The sequence below is a fragment of the Schistocerca gregaria genome, chromosome 8, assembly GCF_023897955.1.
Source record: "Schistocerca gregaria isolate iqSchGreg1 chromosome 8, iqSchGreg1.2, whole genome shotgun sequence".
Taxonomy (NCBI): Eukaryota; Metazoa; Arthropoda; class Insecta; order Orthoptera; family Acrididae; genus Schistocerca; species Schistocerca gregaria.
The window spans coordinates 410,515,386-410,540,287 of NC_064927.1; the positions used below are offsets into that span (position 1 = coordinate 410,515,386).

The following is a 24,902-nucleotide window of genomic DNA, read 5'->3' on the forward strand; positions in this document are numbered from 1 at the left end:
AACATTTTTTTTTGCACTTGGTATAAAGAAACACTTAGTATCATGAAAACTTACCTTGTTGTTTCTCCAGCGGCATATTAATAAACAATGTAATAGTACTTAAGGTGGGCTCCTTTTACTTTCAAAGTAACATATTTGATGTTTAACTTGGACGTAGGTATTCTTGTTAATTGAAACCATTGTTTCTCTAGCCTGGTGTTTGAATTGTTTTTCCTCTTTTTAACATTTTTATTATGGATGTCTGAGCTCTTAGCATGAATATACGTGTAATGCGGTGTATCCACTGTAAGTAGAAGGTGGCAAGTTGTCTCTGAACTTGTGCTGATGGCAGTTACAAATTGTTTGCCCTGTATTAGGAGGCCATTGCCACTTTGAACAAAGGTACTAACATGCTTTTATGGCAAATTTTTAACAGCTGTTCCTGTTCACCGTTCACTAAACCAACATGTGAAGTGTCTTTCCATTTGAAATATAAAAGATTAATTGGTCTTCACTCTGTGAATTCTACTCACAAGGACAATTTTTCCCATTAATTCCCATACTAAAGAGTGATTATGTTTCCAGCTCTTTACCGTCACAACAACATTACTGAAGACATTGAATGGTGCAAGGCAAAATGATTACGAAAAACTCCAATCCCTTCCCATTAACATATGACATCCTACTTCCATTACAATGGTTGCCAATAGTTATGGCTACTTGCAAATAACATGCAGAACTTAAATGAATACATTGCAGTGACCGTGGTTTCCCGTCAGTTAATTCTCTTGCTTCACTAAAGAGTTTTCAAATTAAGTACATGGTATGCTGGACCTAGTCCCTGGATTGTAATCCGTAGGGATGTTTTGATCTTAGAGCATATTTAGATTGTGCTGTAGGTGGTTGCACTACTTTCTTTCTTGGCTGGGGCTACTTATGTTGCAGGATTTGCTTTACTGGCAAGCGGGTGTGGCTCCCAACCCTTATACAACTTTAACCTGTCAAAATGAATGGTCACTGTCCGGTCTGCTAACTGAATTTCTGCATTTACCGGTGAAGTAAGCTGCATGATGGGGTATGGACCTTCATACAGGGGAGAAAATTTCTTCACCATTCCCTTTCTAACTACTGGATTGCGTAACATCACAAAACCTCCTACCTTGTACTGAGGCATTTTTGCTCTCTGATTATTCCTTTTTAGCTGCTGAACCATAGCTTTTGCATTGTTTCCTCTTACTTTCTTCCAGATAGCTTTTAAACGTCGTGCCAAACCTTTCACATCCTTGAATCTAATCCCTTTGGGCAGTTTGTCAATTTCAAAAGGTGAATTCATGGGTCCACCATGTACAGCCTCATAGGGGGAGTATCCAGTGGCCTCATGGACACGGCTATTATATGACGACATGACGTATTGGATGTACCTGTCCCAATCAGAATGATTTTTATTGACATAATAAGAAAGCATATGCATAACTGTGTGGTGGACTAGCTCTAAGCATCCGTTAGCCTTAGGGTGAAACGGGGTCGTTCTCCACTTTTTGATTTGTAATAGTTGACAAACTTCTGTAAATAAGACTGACATAAAGTTTGTGCCTTGATCTGTAAGTACAGCTTCCGGAATTCCATAGGATAACACCAAGTGGGTGACAAATGCTCGAGCTACAGTTTCTGCTGATATGTCCGGTATGGGGACAAGAATTAGGAAGCTGGAAAAATGATCTATAATTGACAATATGTATTGGTTATTCTGTGGGCTTAAAGGGAAAGGACTGATAATATCTGCTGCTACTAAGGCCCAGGGACAAGTGCTTCTGGCACTTGTTCCAAAGGTACCTTTGTTCAAGGTGGCAATGGCCTCCTAATACTGGGCAAACAATTTTGTATATACTTTTGCACATCTCGCCATCTGCCTTCCCAGAAATAATAGGTGGCTATTCAACAATTGGTGGCGTGAAGACCATTATGACATGCTTGCAGGCTATCATGACATTGAACTATTATCTTAGGATGTAATTCCTTCAGGATTACTACTCGTTTACCCAGTGGGGTTTTTTGATACAAAATTCCATCTTCGACAGAAAATTCGGGTGAAGTTTCATACATCTGGCATTCAACATCTCTTTGATGTGCTCCCCTCAATTCTTCAATAGAAATAACATTGGCAACAACTACTCTAACTGTCCAGCTTAATGCACCGGCATTTTGATGCAACTTGCCTGGTTTATGTTTCAGCTCATATTCAAATTTGCTCAATTTTAAAGCCCAATGAATTAACCTGCTGCTGGGATCTTTCAGGCTTAGCATCCACTGTAATGCGGCATGATCCGTAATGACAGTAAACTTCCTCCCATACAAATAGCATCAAAAGTAAGTTATGCCAAACATGAGCACTAAAAGTTCCTTCTCAGTCGTACTGTAATTCAGTTCTGCTTTGTTAAGCTGTCGAGATGCATAACCAATTGGTCGCTCTTCTCCATCAATTTCCTGTGACAAAATGGCACCTACGGCATAATCTGAGGCATCTACCGACAGAATAAATGGTTTTTGAAAATCTGGGTAGGCTAGTATAGGGCTCTAGTCAAAACATGTTAAAATTGTTGCATCCCTTCATCACATCACTCTGGGTGAGTGGGTCCACCAGAATGTCTGACCTCGGCTGCCTCCGATTCTTGACATCTATCCAAAGAATTTTTCCACTTCCGCCTCTTATCCTTACAGGGTTGGTAGTTCTTATCGCCCACATTCGCGGTTTTATGGGAGACTGTGAATGTCACCTGCCCCCCACTCGTTTTCCTGATTTGACTTTGCGTTGCGGCAGTGAGCGTGCGTCTGATTAGAAGATAGTGACTTTGTTGGGCAAATATTATTGAGATGGCCAACAGTCTGACAAATAGTGCAGAAAGGTGCGTGACAGCGCATTGCCTTGTGGTTAGGTCTCCCACAACACTGACAACTTACTTCCCTTGCTAATTCTGGTAATGGCTCCGGCGGATGCAGTGCTGCCGTGCAGATGCACAATACATCTTCAAGAATTAACACTAAATGGACAGCATCAAACAGAGAGGCAGGAGAGGCTGCTTTAACTTCTCCACCAATTCGGGGGTCAATGCTGTGAATAAACACATCAAAAGCTCGAGCATCTGCTTCCGAGCACAAAATACTATTCTCACTAACATTTTCACCGAGCTTGTTGGTATGACAAGATTCAGCTTGTATGCAATCTGCAAACACATCAAAATTCTCATTAGGCTTCTGCCTTAGAGTTAATAACAGATCTCGGTAGTATCTGATTCCTCTGGTGTGAGAACATGTAATCAATCTGAGGGACAAAACTTCAAAATCATATGTATCACGCAATTTGTCCACTGTCTCTATGAACATTTTTGCTTCCCCTGGCAATTTCAATCTGGCTACGTTGACCAATAGATCATCCGACCAGGCACAAGTATGACCCACATCACGAAAATTCTGTACGAACATAACCACATTTTCATGAGACTTTCCAGAAAAGGTGGAAATAAAAGAAGCCACAGGAAAATTGCTTGTGCTTGCCATGTTAGCTGAGGGTGTGGTAATTGTATTAGCGACTGAATTAGTATTAGCTGTCATGGGTTGTACAGTTGTTATGAGTGTGGAGCTAGCCACAGGTACAGAAGTTCGCACGCCGGCTTCGAGCGTCTGTTTCAAGACGTGGCTTTGCTCAATTAACACTTGATTTTGTATGAATAATTGGTTCATTCTAGCATTGATAGCTTCGAGTGGGTCTTGTGAAGCAGCTGCCTCTCCGGGAGTATCCCGTTCCGTTGCTCGAGTTGCCATCGGCCATGAAATGAACGTCACAAAAAAAAGAGGGGCTACAAAATAATTTAATCCAGTGGTGGACAGCCGGCGATGTTAAGGTCTGAAGCAACTCTGCGACTTACATTAAAGTTGAGTTGGCACAACGTGCTGTTGATGGCATCAGCGTGGTGAAGTGGTAGAAAGCAGGATCATTGGTGGCTATCATAGAGGCAGGCTGGCTCTTACTGGGCCCTCGGGCTGCAGCGGATGTGTTTGTGGCCGATGACGGTGGCTCGGCTGGCATGCGGCTGCATCCCCCTCGTAAGCTAGCAAATGGTGCCATGACATCTGTCTTGCTTCGCTGGTTATCTCCGATTCAGGTGGCAGCACAAGCCCCTGCACATTTCCACTGACACAACCATGTCTCATGCAGTGCGAACATGGTGGCCAGCTGATGCATTCTATATGTGCGAAATGCTCGGCGCTAGAATTGTAATGAAGTGGATGCATATCACCACAGCTACCACTCATTGACCATAAAGAATTGATAATGATGTTATAGCATGGGGCTACTATCAAGATACTTTTGCCGGAAGAATTTAAATTAGTGACAATGTCACTGTGGGAACGAATCCCCCTTCTGACACCAGCTTGTGCAGGAACGGCTCTGTTGGAAGCAGCCAAGGCGTGTGTTCTTTTCTTTAAATGAGGCCATTTATTGGCAGAAAAACCAAAAACTCTAATGGGCAAAATGAGTCAGGCCTGGCAAGGTGAGGGTGAGCCAAGACGTAGTGGTGGTCGAAACATAGTTCGCAGCAAACTTAGGCGAAGTTAAAGAAAAATGGTGGCTGCCATTTGAACAAGTCTGAATGGTGTGGCAGCTACAGAAACAAAGTCCTTGGTGTTGCAGCACCAGGAAGAGAAGATGAGGTTCACAGCTACAGGGCGTGTGGCAAAGAGTGCGTTTTGGCCATCAGGTGGCATGGTACCTCCAGCACAGTCACGTGGCTTCCTCCGCCCTGATTGGTCAGGAGCCGAGAAAACTGCGGGGGTGGCATGGAAAGTTCCAAAGCGTGGCCTGGTCAGCTTTACCTAAGCAGCGTCAGCACATGAGGGAGGCACATGACCGAGATTACCCACCTCGGTGCTGACATGCTGCTATCAGATCTTGGGACGAGAAAATTACAGGTAGCTGAAGCTACCGGCTAACGCTTGACCGTAACAAGAAAATGAAATAAACCTTTTGAAATAAAATAAAGATAGAATCCCCTACTATCTGGCTCAATGTTACACTGAAAATAGCCCATTTCCTGATAAAAGGTAAGTGATGTAGCTGTACAATCAAGCCCAACCATTGTACAACACTTCTGTTCTCTTTGGTGTTAGTCACACAGGGCCATTAAGAATCTGTATGGCCTTAACTAGCCCTTCTGACTCTATCGATCCCACATTAGCAAAACAGTAGTGGGATCTTGACAAATGCGAACGGCAATATTTCGGAACAGTAAACTGCCATCTCGATAGGGCACAGTCCTCACACTGTTGAATTCCAACATGTGCTGGTAGACATTTCTCCCCCTTAAACAATGTATAACTGTATCGTCTCACAAACAACTGTCATTTAAATGCAATATTTGGATGAGAAACCTGTTAGGTATTGTTCCTTATGCACAGAATGTGGATGGTGTTACCCCTACATGTGTCATGTATTTGCACAGAAATGCTGATTATCTGCACTTCCAAGCATCATTTCATGCCAATTTGACCTTTTCTCAATGCTTCCTTTATGATGATGCTGTTTTAATCCCAAGCAGTGCATATTACATCTGGAACATTCACTGCAGTAAAAGTGCCATCAGTTTGAACAGCCTTGAGAGAAAGGGTTGTGTTTAACAATTTTTACATCAGTTGAGGAAAGAAGACACACAACTGAATTAGTTACAGGCACTTTTCAATAACATTGAGATTGCATGAAAGAGCTCATTGGATTACACTAGAACATCAAAAGAAATGCTATTTCGAAGCACAGTCAATATGTGTGCAACAATGCATGTATGATGCTGTTACTGTATTACCTTTTCATCATCTGTTCCCCATCCCCTTAATCATATTCCACTTTCCTCTCACTTCTTAACGGCACTAATAATTACAATTTTCATTCCTCTTTCTCTTTAATCCATCTTTACTTCCCACTCTGGGCTCAACCTGGCACTTTACTTTGATCCCTCCTGCTTCACCTTTCTTCCTAAATTTGTCACTACTGTTCCAACAGATACTATCAGAAGATAGGACTACACTTCTCATAGCCAAAAGCTGAATAAGAGGGCTAATGACAAGTCATCACTCTAAGCAGAAAACATAAGGGTGTCCACCAGCACACACAGGCAAATAGGGACGTCCAAAAATAAATGCAGATGATAGCTGAACCTGCAGGCTTCGCTGTTATACTTGACATGGGCAAATTGTTGGTGCTCTTATGGTGGATGCAGCCACAAGAATGTTAGCTGAGATGTTTGCTGTTTCATGAGCGACTGTATTGAAGATTTGTACTGTGCACAGGGAAAGCTAAGAAAAATCAGTCAACCAATAAGTCAATGCAGATGAAAGTATCTATTGAAGGGTCAAGACGATTTGTTATTAAAGAGGATTGTGACAAAAAAATAAAGAGGACGACATCTGCAAAAGTCATTGTAGAACTAAAAGTCGCACTTACGGACCCTGTCAGCACCAAAACAACACAAAGAACACTTAAACAGGGAATTATAGGGTGAGCTATGATGAAATTGACTGTAAAATAAAAGTGGTGCCAGAGCCACAATACCTGGACTATGAAGCCAGTGGAGGATGTCATTCTACATCTACATCCATACTGCGCAAGCCACCTGACGGTGTGTGGTGGAGGGTACCTTGAGTACATATATTGGTTCTCCCTTCTATACCAGTCTCGTATTGTTCGTGGAAAGAAAGATTGTTGGTATGCTTCTGTGTGGGCTCTAATCTCTCTGATTTTATCCTCATGATCTCTTCGCAAGATATGTGTAGGAAGGAGCAATATACTGCTCGACTCCTTGGTGAAGGTACGTTCTTGAAACTTCAACAAAAGCCCATACTGAGCTACTGAGCTTCTCTCTTGCAGAGTCTTCCACTGGGGTTTATCTACTATCTCCGTAACACTTTCACTATTACTAAATGTTCCTGTAATGAAGCGGGCTGCTCTCTGTTGGATCTTTTCTGTGTCTTCTATCTACCCTATCTGGTACAGATCCCACACTGGTAAGCAGTATTCAAGCAGTGGGCGAACAAGTGTACTGTAACCTACTTCCTTTGTTTTTGGACTGCATTTCATTAGGATTCTTCCAATGAATCTTAGTCTGGCATCTGCTTTACCAACGATTAATTTTATATGGTCATTCCATTTTAAATCACTCCTAATGCCTAGTCCCAGATAATTTATGGAATTAACTGCTTCCAGTTGCTGACTTGCTATATTGTAGCTAAGTGATAAAGGATCTTTCTTTCTATGTATTTGCAACACATTACACTTGTCTACATTGAAATTCAATTGCCATTCCCTGCACCATGTGCCAATTTGTTGCTGATCCTCCTGCATTTCAGTACAATTTTCCATTGTTACAACCTCTCGATATACTACAGCATCATCCGCAAAAAGCCTCAGTGAGCTTCCGATGTTATCGACAAGGTCATTTATATATATTGTGAATAGTAGTGGTCCTACAACACTCCCCTGCGGCACACCTGAAATCACTCTTACTTTGGAAGACTTCTCTCCATTGAGAATGACATGCTGCATTCTGTTATCTAGGAACTCTTCAATCCAATCACACAATTGGTCTGATAGTCCATATGCTCTTACTTTGTTCATTAAACGACTGTGGGGAACTGTATCAAATGCCTTGCGGAAGTCAAGAAACATGGCATCTACCTGATAACCCGTGTCTATGGCCCTCTGAGTCTCGTGGACGAATAGCACAAGCTGGGTTTCACATGATCGTCTTTTTCGAAACCCATGCTGATTCCTACAGAGTAGATTTCTAGTCTTCAGAAAAGTCATAATACATGAACATAATACGTGTTCCAAAATTCTGTAACTGATCGATGTTAGAGATATAGGTCTGTAGTTCCGCACATCTGTTTGACGTTCCTTCTTGAAAACGGATATGACCTGTGCCCTTTTCCAATCTTTTGAAATGCTACGCTCTTCTAGAGACCTATGGTACACTGCTGCAAGAAGGGGGGCAAGTTCCTTTGCGTACTCTGTGTAAAATCGAACTGGTATCCCATCAGGTCCAGTGGCCTTTCCTCTTTTGAACGATTTTAATTGTTTTTCTATCCCTCTGTCATCTATTTCGATATCTACCATTTTGTCATCTGTGTGACTCATTTGGGCAGATGAGTCTTGTTTCACACTATTTCCAACCTCTGGCCAAGTTTACACCTGGAATTGAAACATGGCACAGGTTAGTTGATTTGGGCAGCAATGTCATAGTATTCCTTGGAGCCCATGGTTATTCCAGAACGTCACATTACTGCCATGGATTGTATGACCACTTGGCTTATCAAGTCCATCCCACGGTACAAAGTTTATTCTTCAATGATGATGCTGTGTTCAAAGATGACAGGGTCCCTGTCTACACAGCTCACATCATCCAGGACTTGTTTTGTAAGCACAAGGATGAATAGTCACACTTCAAGTGGCTAGCATAGTCACCAGATCTCAATATCATTGAACCTTTGTGGTCTACTTTGGAGAGAAGGGTGCACGGTTGCTATCCATCATTACCTGAACTTGCCACTATGTTGCTGGAAGAATGATATAAGATTCACCTGAAAACCATACAGGACTTGTATTTATTCATTGAGAAGGACTGGGAGCTGTTCCAAATGCCAAGTTTTCTTACTCCATTTTAGGCATGGTGATGTGTATTTTTTGATGTTTCCATAATTTTGTTTCCTGTGAAAACTGCAGTTTCTAGCAGAAGCATTAAAACTACATTAAATTTTATTCACAAAACATACCATTGTTTTCTCTCTAGGACTAATAATTTCCATTGCCAGGTACGGAAAAAAGCAGATTTTTAATAATAGTGTAACAGTGTAGGTAGGGTGGTATGTTTGTGGGGGAGGGGGGTGAGGTTGCTGTATTGTTGTGAACTTTCCTCCTCCATAGATTTGCAAACTGAAGAGAAAACAGTTGATTCCATTCTATTATCTGCCAAACTACACCGTAAGAAACAACTACAGGCTGTCTGACAAAGTTATATTGACCCTCTGCAACACACCTTATGAATCACTGGTGACGCAATGTGCAGATATACCTGTGGGGGTGTTTGTTCCACAAAGTGCTTTAACATTATATTGAATACAGATGTGAGTTGTTAATAATACTAGCGCAAGAAATGAAGATGGACACAATCTATATAAATCTGTGCACACTGTTCAGTACTGCCAGGAGGGGAACTGATTCTGTCATCTTGTAGGGCAGCTGTAGCACTCTTCTGGGAAAGGCAACTTTCCTCATCATGAATGCTGCGGGCTTTTCAGTTTACAGACACACTGTACCACTCCAGGATTCTGTCCAGTTCTGTTATGTGAGTAGACAAAGTAATTTTACGGAGCTCATCTTTATGTAGTGATGTTTTCAGTTTATTGAGTGAGTACTTATTTTCCACGTTTAAGTGAGCTATTATAGAAAAGCTCAACAGCTGGAGCTGGAGCTGTCCACTACACTGAAAAGCCTGTCCCAAATGGAACTTGCTGTCAACATATCTTCTACAATGTGTATTTCATTGTTTCCTCTGTCACAGACTGGAATACTTTCTACAGCATGAGGGGCATCAAATCCATCACCCCAGTTTAAGTTCTCCCAACATCTGAAGAGGCCCAGAGACTTTAATTGTCTCCCTCTCCTAGGTGTCATGGAACTTCAGAAATTTCAGTGTAATTCAAACAATGCATTCTAGGTGACTACTATTCTATACTTGAACATGATCAGTCCCATTCCATCAGATATATCCACACACACCGTGTAAGATATTCTGCAGTATGTACCTCCACACAGTGTAGCCAACTCTACAGTTGCTCAATAGAAGTGTTTTATGCAGTACCAATAACACAATTAATGGTGAGAGAAAAGCAGTAACTTTCTGGTCATTCATTAATTTACAGTCATGTGACAACACAATTACAGTGCTTTATAATATGCTGTCAACGATCAACTAACTCCACTATATACACACATACTCACTGAAGTTATTTTGTCCACTCACATAACAGAAGACTTATGGTGAGGGAAGTTACTTTCCCACAAGAATGTTAAAGCTGCCATATATGGTAACTAAGAATCAGTCCCCCCTCTAGCCGTGTAGAACAGTGTGCAGTGTGCACAGATTTACGTAGATTCTGTCGATATGCATTTCTTGTGCTAATATTATTACAGTCCAAAACATGAATGATGATGTTTTGCACAGCTTGGGACATGGACGGGAATTGCATTGTTGCCGATTCCAAGAAAAGGTTGCGATAAGTGCATACACATGCTGTGCACTTGAAGAGAGCATGTTTTGGAAAATTATATCTCTCACTTGGTTGTGCCAAATTTGTCATTAACGCTACCAATTGTGACAACTTGTAACAAATGGAATAAAAATTCACTATATAACTCGCTAAAAATACATATAATGTTTTCATTGACTGCTAAAGTCACAGCAGAGTACTGAAAACACTACTAAACACTCATTGGTTGTCAGATAACAAGTAACGTAGATGTGCGGAACAAACCTAAACTCGACCACCATCATTCGTAACCCCAACTAGAGTAACTCATGTCTGCATTGCATGTAGTGTTGAGACTTTTTGCAGAAAATATATACCCCTATGGGCAAATTTATGCACTGCATCACCAGTGATTCATAACGTGTGCTGCAGAGGTCAGGCTGCATTTAAAGAGAAATGAATACAACCTTTGACATATGAAATTTAATACACTTTAATTTTTTACTGGATAATGTTTTCGCTAGAAACTGCAGTTTGAGTTACTCAAGAGAAATGTAAGAAAGTAACATATATCTGGTCTGGATTTGTAGTATGCTGTTTACTTCCATGGTAAATTTTATGTTGGTGTGGAGGCTGTTCAAGTGTCTAAGGAAGTAACCGAGCTGTTCTTCACCATGGCTCGACACAACGAAAGTATCATCGACGTATCTATACCACACCTTAGGTTTGCAAGTCACCAAGCCCAGTGCCTGTGCATGGAAGTAGAAAAGGACAAAAAACTGACATTTCTATATGTGTTGATCACAAGGGATGGCGAAAACCTGGGACACAGCGTGTATCGAAAACCAACACACATGGACCAATACCTGCACAAATTATCAAACCACCAACCGAGCCAGAAAAGAGGCATGATTAATAAGCTCGTAACACAAGCAGGATGAATATGTGAGCCACAGCAGCTCAGTTGCGAAATGCAACACCTGGAAAGTGTTCTGAGGGGCAATGGGTACTCCACAAATTTTATTAGAAGTGCAACTGAGCCAAACTCTCGGCGAAGTAAGGAATCAGAAAAAGAAATGTCGGGTACAGCCTTTCTGCCATACATTCCCAGAGTGACGGACAGAGTCGGCCGTATATTGTGCAAACATGGCGTAAAGACGATTTTCAAACCGACGAGGAAGATCAAAGAGTGTCTTAGATCAGCAAAGGAGAAAAGGGACCCGCTTGCAATGTCAGGAATATACCATATACCATGCACATTTGGAAAAGTTTATGTCGGAATGACTGGATGATAAATCAACACCAGGATCAAAGAACATAAGCAACATTGCAGGTTGGGGCAGGTGGAGAAATTGGCCGTGGCAGAGAACACATTGAGTGAGACTGACCACATAATAAAATTCGCTGACATGGAAGTTCTGGCTATAGAGAAGCACTGTCACACGCGCTTGTCCAGAGAAGCTGTAGAAATACAAAAACACACAAAGAGCTTCAACAAGAAAGAGGAAAGCCTTAAAGTAAACAGATCCTGGCTTCCTGTACTGCAGCGAATAACCGTCACAGGCAACAAGAAGAGAACTACACCGGAATCGACCACGGAGAAGCCCTCGGATGTTGGCACACCAGGTACATATAGTCTGCGGCCGTGAGTTTGGCTCCAGTTCACGATCAGCAATGGAGGGTGAAGCTTTGACAATGCCAGCCACTCATGCTGATGAAACATCAGTAAAATCATTAGATGTACGTCGGCCAAAGAACCCGAGCCAGCAGCCAATAGGCAGTTTATCAACAAGTGACCACGAAAGCCTTAATAATTTTGAATTTAAAGAAAGCTTTAAAAATGTTGACTGGATTGAGGTTGAGAATGAACCTAGTGCTAGTTCTAAATCCAACATATTTTTTAATGAGTTTGTATCTATGAAAAGTAATATTGGGAAGTACAGGCGATGTCCAATTGCCATTAATAAATTAAAAATGTGGATATGTGCAAAATAGCCACAACAAATTATAAAATAATAGTTTTGTACATTACTTGAGAACTGCTAAGGAACAGAGACATTTTTGGACAGGAACAGTCAGAGGCAATGATGGTCAACACGAAAAATGTTACATACATAATAAGAGGTGGGGCAGTATATTTACAGTGAAAAATGGTACAGATTTCATCCAATAAGAAAGCAGGATTACAGATACAAATAGTGTTCATATTTACACAGACCAGACTCCCAACATGTAGGTCGATATTGAACTATAGTAATAAATATATCTTCCTCGGGCACTAATGCACTTTTTGCACCTCTTATTCATACTGATTACCAAACTTTTGGGGAGTCGTTGGGGGATATTGACCCACTCCTCTCTCAAGGTGCTCTCCAGTTCTTGCACAGTTCATGGAAGGGGTCTGCCAAGAGCATCTCAGGCATGTTCTATATGGTTTAGTTCCAGGAGTATGTTGGCCATTCCATACATTCAATATTTTCACTTTCCAGTGTGTCCGACACCTCAGTGGTCCTGTGTGGGTGGGTATTGTCATCCCTAAAGAGAAAGTTAGGACCTATCACAACCCTAAACATATGACCACGATTTCTGCAATACCACTGAGCTGTAACAGTCCTTCACGCAAACATTCTTTAAATAGTTCTACTGTTGCAATTGAACTTAGGTAGTGCAGACATTTAGTTTTTGCAGCAGCTGTTAACATCTTACCATGAGTGAGAAGTGTGGGCTTTGTTATAGGTATGTAAGTAGTGGGTTATGGTGTGAGATTTGCTCAAAGTATTTTCATTGGGGGCGGGGAGATGCAGTGGAGAAGCCACTGAGCAGTCTAGTGAGATCCTCTCCTGGAAATGCAGAATTTGTAGCAGAAATAAGTTGATAGAGGAGCAGGATCATAAGATCTGAGCCCTTCCAGCGCAGCTACAAAACACAAAGGAGGAATAGGTAGGTTGAGGAGGGTACTCGGAAATGGGAACTAGCAGTTGGTAAGAAGGCAGTTAGGAGGAGGAGGAGGAGATATTCACACACATGTACTTTGTGTACAATCAATAGATTTGACCAACTGTCAGTTAGGAAACCTAAGTCAGTTGCAAATTCTAACAGAAAGAAGAAGATCCTGCTGCCAGGTAGTTTGCACGGCAAAGGTGTGGGCCAGCAGTTTTAGGAAGTGTTGGAGAGTGAGTACCATGTCACCAGCATTGTGAAGAGTGTAGTGTTGGCTCTGGTGACTGACAACAGGGGGAGCTATGTAGGAATTTTATGAAAGAGGATCAGGTAGTGATTTTGGGTGGACCTGGGAATAGTCTTGATAGGAATAGGGCGTATGATGTAGGTGGTGACCTGGAAAAGATAGCTACTCAAACTGGTGGCACTGACATGCACTTCTTGCAGCTGTTTCAGTGTAATGATTGGCCTCATCTTAATGCTACTGTTAGGCATGTTAACATGGGGCAAGAGAAGGCGCTGATGGTGGAGGCCATGGGTCACATTGTAGTGGTGCCAATTGAGTCTATCAATAGATAAGGCTACAGATTAGCTGGCTGTTTCTCAAGAAGTTCCTTGCAGGGTGGGGGAGTGGCTCTGTACATAAAAAACAGTATTCAATTTGAGTCATAGACGTATCAAGACACTGCACTGAACAGATATTTGAAAGTTGTGCAGTGTTAGTTGAATTTAGTGAAACTAAACTTCTAATTGTTGTTGTTTATAGGTCCCCTAACTCCGACTTCAGAGCATTTTTGCTCAAGCTAGAGAGGGTTCTTGATTCAATTTGTAGGAAGTATCAGAAAGTAGTTATATGTGGTGACTTCAATATTAATTTTGTATATGATTGTGCAAGAAAAAGGATTTTGGTAGATCTCCTAAATTCATATGATCTGATGCAAACTGTGTTTTTTTCCAACTAGGGTGCAGGGGAACAGTAGCACAGTCATAGACAATATTTTTATTCATTCTTCATTACTAGATGGGCATTCTGTTAGGAAAAGCGTGAATGGCCTTTCAGACCATGATGCACAAATTTTAACACAAAAAGGCTGTTGTACTCTTTTCCGAAGGCATGCAGCTTTACTGTATGGTTAAATGATGATGGCATCTTCTTGGGTAAAATATTCTGGAGGTAAAATAGTCGCCCATTCGGATATCCAGACAGGGTCTACTCAAGAGGACGTCATTATCAGGAGAAAGAAAACTGGTGTTCTACAGATCGGAGTGTGGAATGTCAGATCCGTTAATCAAACAGGTAGGTTAGAAAATTTAAAAAGGGAAATGGATAGATTAAAGTTAGATGTAGTGGGAATTAGTGAAGTTCAGTGACAGGAGGAACAAGACTTTTGCTCAGGTGAATACAGGGTTATAAATACAAAATCAAATAGGGGTAATGTAGGAGTAGGTTTAATAATGAATAAAAAAGTAGGAGTGTGGGTAAGCTACTACAAACAGCATAGTGAACACATTATTGTGGCCGAGATAGACATGAAGCCCATGCCTACTACAGTAGTACAAGTTTATATGCCAGCTAGCTCTGCAGATGATGAAGAAATTGATGAAATGTATAATGAGATAAAAGAAATTATTCAGGTAGTGAAGGGAGTCGAAAATTTAATAGTCATGGGTGACTGCAATTCAAGAGTAGGAAAAGGGAGAGAAGGAAACATAGTAGGTGAATATGGATTGGAGGCAAGAAATGAAAGAGGAAGCCGTCTGGTAGAATTTTGCACAGAGCATAACTTAATCATAGCTAACACTTGGTTCAAGAATCATAAACGAAGGTTGTATACATGGAAGAATCCTGGAGGTACTAGAAGGTATCAGATAGATTATATAATGGTAAGAAGACAGAAATTTAGGAACCAGATTTTAAATTGTAAGACATTTCCAGGGGCAGATGTGGACTCTGACCACAACCTATTGGTTATGAACTGTAGATTAAAACTGAAGAAACTGCAAAAAGGTGGGAATTTAAGTAGATGGGACCTGGATAAACTGACTAAACCAGAGGTTGTACAGAGTTTCAGGGAGAGCATAAGGGAACAATTGACAGTGTAAGGTCTCTTAGCAAACGACATATTATGTAATAAAGAGAAAGCATTATGTGTCATGTTTTATTCTTGTATGGAATTATGTAGTGATTTTTTTTTTTAGATAATACCTGTACTGCAACCGCCGTAGACGATACTTATTAAATATAAAACAAAGATGAGAATAGGTGACTAGTATAAATAGTAAATAACGAACATTAATTTCTCTATCGTCTTCTTGTAGTTATATGAGTAGGAAGAGCCTGTGACGTTATATTGTACACTTGCGTAGCATTCTTTTGTCAAGATTGTGAGAGGGACGCCATTAGACATAGCCTTGGAAAGGTGTGTAATTAATTGATTTGTTTAAATGTTTTGAATAGAGTTACTTAGTGAAACCTTGCATTATGATTTGCAATAAACTTGCCTGGTATTTTATCCCATCCCTTTAAGACATTTTCAGTTATTTAAATATTATTTGTGGTGCAGAGCTGCGCTACGAACGAACGAGCCGCTGCCGTGGCGCATTCAAACTGAAATCTATCATACCGCAAAGAAGCGGGCAGGTAATAGTGAAGTAAAATTATTTCTTTCAGCTTTCGGAATTGCAGAGCAGAGCAGCAGATTTTATGATATGTTTTACAGGTTGACGCGGGCTGCTGATAATAAATTACTAACAGTGCAAAAAGATAATTTACCTTCATAACATAAAAGAAATCTTGCTGTGCGTAGTTCTGGTCTGGCAAACCTTATAGTAAAAACATCTTTTTCTCCGATAATAGTCTCATGTTCTCGTGTTAGTCGTGGTAGTTATTGGTGTTTTACTGTTAACAAAAATCCACTGCAAAATTTGGATGTTGAACAATCATTGCGTACTGTAACATCAATATTGATAACAAAGTAATTTTCATTAACCTTTTCAATAACTATAAAGTAAGGAAGATATGTTGAACTTTAAAGTGAGCTACAGTAACAAAAAAATGTTCCTTTAATAGAAAGCCAGATCCAGAAGAATAAGAACATAATATATTTTGTTTTGTTAAAAATTAATGATCCAAAGAAAGTCACAGCACAGCATCACTAAAAGGTATTTCGGGGCTCTTCTCCTAGTAACATATTTTATTTCATATATTAGTAGTTACACAAGTAATAATAAAACAAAGCAAATAATAATAGAGCCAATGAAAACAGGAATGGGGGAAAGAAATACAGTAGAAGAAGAATGGGTATAGCTGTGAGGGATGAAGTAGTGAAGGCAGCAGATAATCAAGTAGGTAAAAAGACGAGGGCTAGTAGAAATCCTTGGGTCACAGAAGAAATATTGAATTTAATTTATGAAAGGAGAAAATATAGAAATGCAGTAAATGAAGCAGGCAGAAAGGAATACAAACATCTCAAAAATGAGATCGACAGGAAGTGCAAAATGGCTAAGCAGGGATGGCTGGAGGACAAATGTAAGAATGTAGAAGCTTATCTGACTAGGGGTAAGATAGATACTGCCTACAGGAAAATTAAAGAGACCTTTGGAGAGAAGAGAGCCTCTTGTATGAATATCAAGAGCTCAGATGGAAACGCAGTTCTAAGCAAAGAAGGGAAGGCAGAAAGGTGGAAGGAGTATATAGAGGGTCTACACAAGGTTGATGTACTTGAGGACAATATTATGGAAATGGAAGAGGATGTAGATGAAGATGAAATGGGAGATATGATACTGCATGAAGAGTTGACAGAGCAATGAAAGACCTGAGTTGAAACAAGGCCCCAGAGTAGACAACATTCCATTAGAACTACTGACAGCCTTGGGAGAGCCAGTCCTGACAAAAATCTACCATCTGGTGAGCAAGATGTATGAGACAGGCAAAATACCCTCAAACTTCAAGAAGAGTATAATAATGCCAATCCCAAAGAAAGCAGGTGTTGACAGATGTGAAACTATCAGTTTAATAAGTCACAGCTGCAAAATACAAACGCAAATTCTTTACAGACTAATGGAAAAACTGGTAGAAGCTGACCTTGGGGAAGATCAGTTTAGATTCCGTAGAAATGTTGGAACACATGAAGCAATACTGACCCTATGACTTATCTTAGAAGCTAGATTAAGGAAAGGCAAACCTACTTTTCTAGCATTTGTAGACTTAGAGAAAGCTTTTGACAATGTTGAGTGGAATACTCTCTTTCAAATTCTGAAGGTGGCAGGGGTAAAATACAGGGAGCGAAAGGCTATTTACAATTTGTACAGAAAGCAGGTGGCAGTTATACGTCAAGAGGCATGAAAGGGAAACAGTGGTTGGGAATGGAGTGAGACAGGGTTGTAGCCTCTCCCTGATGTTATTCAATCTGTATATTGAGTAAGCAGTGAAGGAAAGAAAAGAAAAGTTTGGAGTAGGTATTAAAATCCATGGAGAAAAAATAAAAACTTTGAGGTTCACTGTTGACATTGTAGTTCTGTCAGAGACAGCAAAGGACTTGGAAGAGCAGTTGAATGGAATGGACAGTGGCCTGAAAGGAGGGTTAAGATGAACATCAACAAAAGCAAAACGAGGATAATGGTATGTAGTCAAATTAAGTCAGGTGATGCTGAGGGAATTGGATTAGGCAATGAGACGCTTAAAGTAGTAAAGGAATTTTGCTATTTGGGGAGCAAAATAACTGATGATGATCGAACTAGAGAGGATATAAAATGTGTACTGGCAATGGCAAGGAAAGCGTTTCTGAAGAAGAGAAATTTGTTAACATCGAGAATAGATTTAGGTGTCAGGAAGTCGTTTCTGAACATGGACAATAAATAGTTTGGACAAGAATAGAATAGAAGTTTTTGAAATGTGGTGCTACAGTAGAATGCTGAAGATTAGATGGGTAGATCACATAACTAATGAGGAGGTATTGAACAGAATTGGGGAGAAGAGGAGTTTGTGGCACAACTTGACAAGAAGAAGGGACCAGTTGGTGGGACATGTTCTGAGGCATCATTGGATCACAGATTTAGCATTGGAGGGCAGCATGGAGGGTAATAATCGCAAAGGGAGACCAAGAGATGAATACACTAAGCAGATTCAGAAGGACGTAGGTTGAAGTAAGTACTGGGAGATAGAGCAACATGGAGAGCTGCATCAAATCAGTCTCAGGACTGAAGGCCACAACAACAAGACTCAAACCAATGTCATATTTAATTACAGACTATGTAGGAAAGTTAATCCAATAGCAATAGAGAGTTTTTTAAAACTTGTCAAGGAACAAGAGGGGCAGGATGTTTATAGTGATGATAATATAGATGCTAAATACAATGTTTTGCATAACACATTTCTCGTGCTCTTTGAGAGTTGCTTTCCATTAGAACATTCTAAATGGGGTACTAGCAGTAATGGACAGCCTGGGTCGCTGACTAGTGGGATAAGAATATCATGTAGAACAAAGTGGGAATTATATCAGAATGTTAGAAGTGGTCACAATCAAGCTACAGTAGCCCATTATAAACAGTATTGTAAGGTGCTTAAAAATGTTATTAGCAAGGCAAAGAGTATGTGATATGCAAATAGAACAGCTAATTCACAGGATAAAATTAAATCCATACGGTCAGTTGTGAAGGAAGTGTCTGGTCAGCAGCACAAGGTTGACGATATAAAGTCAGTTCGCAGATAAAATATTTCTGTTACTGAGAAATCAGATGTATGTACAGTATTTAACAATCATTTTCTGAGCATTGCTGGTGAATAAAAAATAAAAATTTAGTTTCTACAGGAAATCATATAACTTTCTTGGCAAATGCCTTTCCGAGATTGAGGTCTGAAATACTGCTCTGTGAATAAAATAGAAATAAACTTCAACATGGGAAAAGTATATTAAAAACAAAGTGCTTTCCCACTTGGTAAGTCTTGGAATCTTTGTTTTTAATATATACTCCTCTGTGATGCGGACAAGGGGGAGATTGAGTCAATAATTAAATCACTGAAGACTAAGGACTCTCATGGGTGTGATGGAGTGCGTAGCAGAATATTAAAGTGCTGTGCTGTGCATGTTAGCCCCGTATTTAGCCATATTTGTAACTTTTCCTTTAGGTATCGTCAGTTTCCTGAGCGATTAAAGTACTCAGTAGTAAAGCTGCTTTATAAAAATGGAGAAAGGGATCATGTAGACAATTTTAGACCTATTTGTATGCCATCAGTGTTTGCTAAAGTTATTGAAAAGGCTGTGTATGTAAGGATAATTGATCATTTTATATCATACGATTTGCTATCAAATGTACAGTTTGGCTTTAGAAGTCGTTTAACAACTGAAAATGCTATATTCTCTTTTCTCTCAGAGGTACTGGATGGGCTAAACAAAAAGATTCGAACGCTTGGTGTATTTTTTTATTTAACTAAGGCATTTGATAGTGTTCATCACAAAATATTGCTCCAGAAGTTGGACCATTACGGAATACGGGGAGTAGCTCACAATTGGTTCACCTCTTACTATAGCAACAGGCAGCAAAAGGTCATTATTCACAATGTTGATAACGGCTGTGATGTGGGATGTGAGTGGGATGCTGTCAAGTGGGGGATGCCCCAGGGATCAGTGTTGGGGCCACTCCTATTCCTTATTTACTTAAATGATATGCCCTCTAGTATTACGGGTAGCTCTAAAATATTTCTGTTTGCTGATGACACTACTTGGTAGTAAAGGATTTTGTGTGCAACATTGGCTCGGTTTCAAACAGTGCAGTACATGACCTCAGTCCATGGCTTGTAGAAAATAAACTAACATTAAATCACAGTAAGACTCAATTTTTACAGTTTGTAACACACAATTCAACAAAACCTGACATTTTAATTTAACAGATGATTAGTGAAACTGAATAGTTCAAATTTCTAGGTGTTCAGATAGATAGTAAGCTGTTGTGGGAAGCCCACATTCAGGATCTTGTTCAAAGACTTAATACTGCCATTTTTACTATTCGAACAGTATCAAAAATGAGTGATACTTCTACACAAAAATTAGTCTACTTTGCTTATTTTCATTCACTTATTCATATGGTATTATATTTTGGGGTAACTCTTCCCATTCTACAATGATATTTTTGGCTCAGAAATGGGTGGTTTGGGCAATAAGTGGTGTGAGTTCATGAACCTTTTTTCGACCTCTGTTCACAAGTCTGGGTATTTTGACATTGGCCTCTCAATATGTATATTCTTTATTGTCATTTCTTGTTACCAATATTAGTTTATTCCCAAGAATAAGCAGGTTTCACTTGGTTAACACTCAGCAGAATTCAAACCTGCATTTGGATTGGACTTCCTTAACTCTTGTGCAAAAAGGTGCGCAGTATAGAGCTACATCCATTTTCAATAAGCTGCCACTCGAATTCAAAAATCTTAGCAGTAATCCACACACTTTCAAATCAAAACTGAAGAGTTGCCTCATGGGTCATTCCTATTCTGTTGAGGAGTTCCTTGAAAAATTAAGCTGATTCTTATTGTATCACTGATAGCATTTACTTAAACTTATGGACTTACTTTTTTCAGGTTCATCAACATTTATTTTTAACTGTTATTACTTCTATGTTGTAATGCCATGTATTGACACGTTCCATGACCTTGGAGATTTGCTCCTCAATTTTGTCCTATGGAACCTGACATATAAATAAAAATAAATCAGCATGTAGCCACAGTTTCACTATCCTTCCCTCGTTCGTTCTGTTGGCATGGCCTACCAATTTCAAAGAACCCCTAGTCACTTTTTCTTTCAAGCATGTATATACTCCAGTTTCTTCTCTTGTTTTCCTTTCTTACCCTGTCCTTCCTATTTTTCTGGAATTAATTTGTAAGAGCTTCATTTCTGTGGCTTGCAGTTTGCCAACAACCCAACTGGTTGTTATGCAGATTTCTAGGAGGATAAATTATGACTGAAGATTTGCTCTTAAGGACATTTCTTTGTTCCAGGGTAGATTCCAAACTTGATGATACAGGTGAGCTGATTTTTTGAGTTTGGTTGTTGATCTCATGCTATATCCTATTATTGTTTGAAATGATGCACCCAAGATATTTGTAATGGTGTATTGTTTCCAGCTGTGTATCTTACAGCCTTATTTTTACCTTTTTGTTCTGCCTGTTGATTAACATTGCAACTGTTTATTTATTCACTAATTGTGCTGGCAGTTTGTCTGGCTGTTAAATAGTTGTTTATATATAAAAAAAATGTTAATGCACAGACTCACTATCCATGTATATCAATGGTAGACAATGAAAACCTGTCAGTGTGAACCTCACAATTCCAGTAAACAATAACTCCTTTATAAAAGAGAGATTTGAAAGGGCATGGATTGCTCTAGTCTGTTAATAACTAAGCTTATACTGTATAGTTATACATGTATCAACTTTATCTGTATCACTTTATATTATTTTTTAAGAAACCATTTTGGTTGTCCTGTAAAATTTAAGAAAGTAGAGTTGCGTGCGTTCCAGGGGCTACCATTGATATGCACCATCACAAAAGTTATCTGTAGGAATTTAAGCAACATGAGCCATTTACAGCCCAGCAAACTGTACAGAAAAAAAATTACAAATTTTGAGATGACGAATAAAGCTGATAATACTTGTGTTACTTGCAACTCACTCGTTCACTTAAAGGAAAACTTTTTGATGTCACTGAGTAGCGAATTAAAAAATGTACTAGGGAAGGGAGCAAATAATTTTGTGACTGTTTGCAACACGCTTAGCACGGGGAAGATCATAATTGCCTCTGTGTGTATGGAAAGCCTTCTGCAGTACGTCTCCTCAAACAACGTTCTGAGACTTCTTGTTCTCGGCATATATGCAGAGATAGCTGAGTACCCTGCATTGCCCCAAGTACGAATTGATTGCAATCTTCTGTTAATCCATCTCCTCCTCCTTCCTCTCACTGTCCACCCCCACCCCCCAGTCTCAGTCCATTTCCACCTTTTCCCTTTCTCTTCCTCTTCTCTTTCTCTGTTCATCTCCTCTTAACCCATGTCTCTCTGTGTATCTCCTCCTGTCCATCTCCTCCTGCCCCCTGCCACCTTTTCGCCATGTTATCACCCTCATCACAGAATGAGGGTGGTGGTTCTTACCTCCCACAGTATTTCTTTCCAGACCATAACTAATATGACTACCTAATTTGATTGAGATTGTTCTATGGGTTTAGGATGAGCTTTTTGCCTGTAGCTTTGCCTAAATGCACATGTCAAATATATTTCAAAACTTATTTCATCAGTATCTCTAGCAAATTTTGACCTGAAGTTCCATGTTCACCCAGCTCAATGTTTATGATGCCACATATCCTGAACTATGGGCTGACAATGATGTAATGTTGTTAGAACATTCATCTTCTATGTGAATACTATCTGCATAATGTGTTCCAAATGGAGTTAGTAATAAATAATTAATAAATTATAATGTCTTGCTTTATGTGGCAGTTTTACTGAATCTACAGTGAAAATGTAAGTGGTAAACATTTTTCATTCATAATTTCTCGTGAATTGTCAATGAGAAAAAGTTTTGTGAAAGTTTGATATTATTTCTGAAGTTGTTGCAGGTCACTATTGCTCCCATTCTCAAATACTGGAGGAATAAAATACGGGTATTTGCATGCCATGGGCTGCAGTTCTTTTTCACCCCAACCCTTTTGACAGGTATATATAAGGTAGCCAATGTGTTAATTCTGGATATAAGCTACCTCCATTCTAAATCTCTCCAGCTATTTAACTGTGAAAGAGTAACAGATGTATAACACCCACACAAACTTTTGCTTTTATATGGTCGTTCCATGTGGCCAGCCTCTTCCTGCACTTCTTTCTCTGGTTCTTTCTCAATTACTGCATCATCTGCAAATGTGTCAATGACATTCTTCATTCATTTCATCCCGCGTCTGGCCATCCTGATTTAGGTTTTCCGTGATTTCCCTAAATCACTTCAGGCAAATGCCAGGATGGTTCCTCTGAAAGGGCACGGCTGACTTCCTTCCCCATCCTTCCCTAATCCGATGAGACCGATGACCACGCTGTCTGGTCTCCTTCCCCAAACAAACCAACCAACCAACCAACAATTCATTTCATAATGTGTTATAAGTGATATCTATTTTTAATCACCACCGCTGATACTGTCATTTGTAAGTTATGCATAGCCAATGGAATGATAATTTCATCTAAACAACGAGAGGTGAGAAAAGAGGCAATGTGTATCTACATAACAATAGCAATGAAAGTTATAATCTCGGTTGCCACAATACAGTGCATCCAAAACGTTGTGCGCATGAAAATAAATGTGTCTGTACAAAGATGATGATGTTTGGTTTGTGGGGTGCCCAACTGCGTAGTCATCAGTGCCTGTACAAATTCCCAATTGTTGCACAGTCCAATTTTTTCACAGTCCAATCTAGCCATTGTCACAAATGAGATGATGATGATGATGGTGATGGTGATGAAATGATGAGGACAACACAAACACCAAGTCCCCGGACAGAGAAAACCCCTACCCGGCCAGGAATCGAACCCAGAACCCCATGATCCAGAGGCAGCAACGCTAGGCTCTAGACCACGAGTCGTGGACGGTATCTGTACAAAGGAGTTGCTTTGCATATGTCCAATCAGTCATTGCAGGATAGCAACACACACATTACCAACAACAAATAAATATTGTAATGGGTAAAGGTCATATGACTTCCGTAGTGTGGCACAGTTGGATGATGATATGCATCAACTGACTAAGCACCAAAACATGATTTAGAGATATTTATGAAAATGTGAAAGTGTTAATATAAATTCAGCATCTACACCAAATCTAATTTTTAAGCAGTAAAATAATGAAAATGAATTAAATTTGAATGTTCATAACTGAAAGTCATATAACTATGTAGTGAAGCTCTGAATTTTTATAGCAATGGTGCTTGGTTATGTGATGCTTTTATATACAATTTTTATTTCTGCATTTTGCAGTAACTGATTCCAAGCCAGAAGGTCTGTTAGTCAATTGATGCAAATTAGAGGAAAATATTCTCTCATTTATTTCACAAAATACGATACTGGCACATAGAAAAAGGTGTAATTAGATGAATGATGAACACTAACTTCACTTAATGAAGGTTTATTCAGCACTTGCACATACAAGAGCACTGAGCAAACTGCCTCTGGCCAGAACACATATGGTATTTATACGGTTACAGAACATTCCAGTACAATGATTATTGACACTTGTGGATACTTCTAGAATGTACTCGACCCAAATATATAAATTAAAATTTTACAGTTCAGGTGAGTTTTGAACTCACGACCCTCCATGCAACAGTCTAGTCTTGTAACCACTACACTACAGTTGTTTTTATATATTTGATGCATTCTTGAAATCTTCAACTTTCATTCTATGACCTGTAAAAAGCTCTCTTTTACGACACATTTTTATGACTTTCATGTTATCATCTGGTGCAAAGAGTCTCTGTTGTAGTTTGAGAGTGTATTATACATCCCCAAAATGGCTGTCATTCAGAAGGAAGCTATGTCCTGGTATAAGAAATGTCTGCAATGAAGGATTGATGTAAGATTGGTTTTCACATGAGAACCACTTGATATTTCAATTCTTTTCACCAAATAATTGGACCACAGAATTACTTCTTTGACTGTTGACACTT

The 24,902-nt window shown here is 39.7% G+C and overlaps 1 protein-coding gene across 1 annotated transcript; it reads right to left on the bottom strand.

Annotated features, from left to right (window-relative positions):
- Positions 1 to 913: 913 nt before the first annotated feature.
- LOC126285221 (uncharacterized) lies at positions 914 to 1,384 on the bottom strand. The gene has a single exon (XM_049984522.1). It carries the CDS (start codon positions 1,382 to 1,384, stop codon positions 914 to 916), a length of 471 nt encoding a protein of 156 aa, XP_049840479.1.
- Positions 1,385 to 24,902: the final 23,518 nt, after the last annotated feature.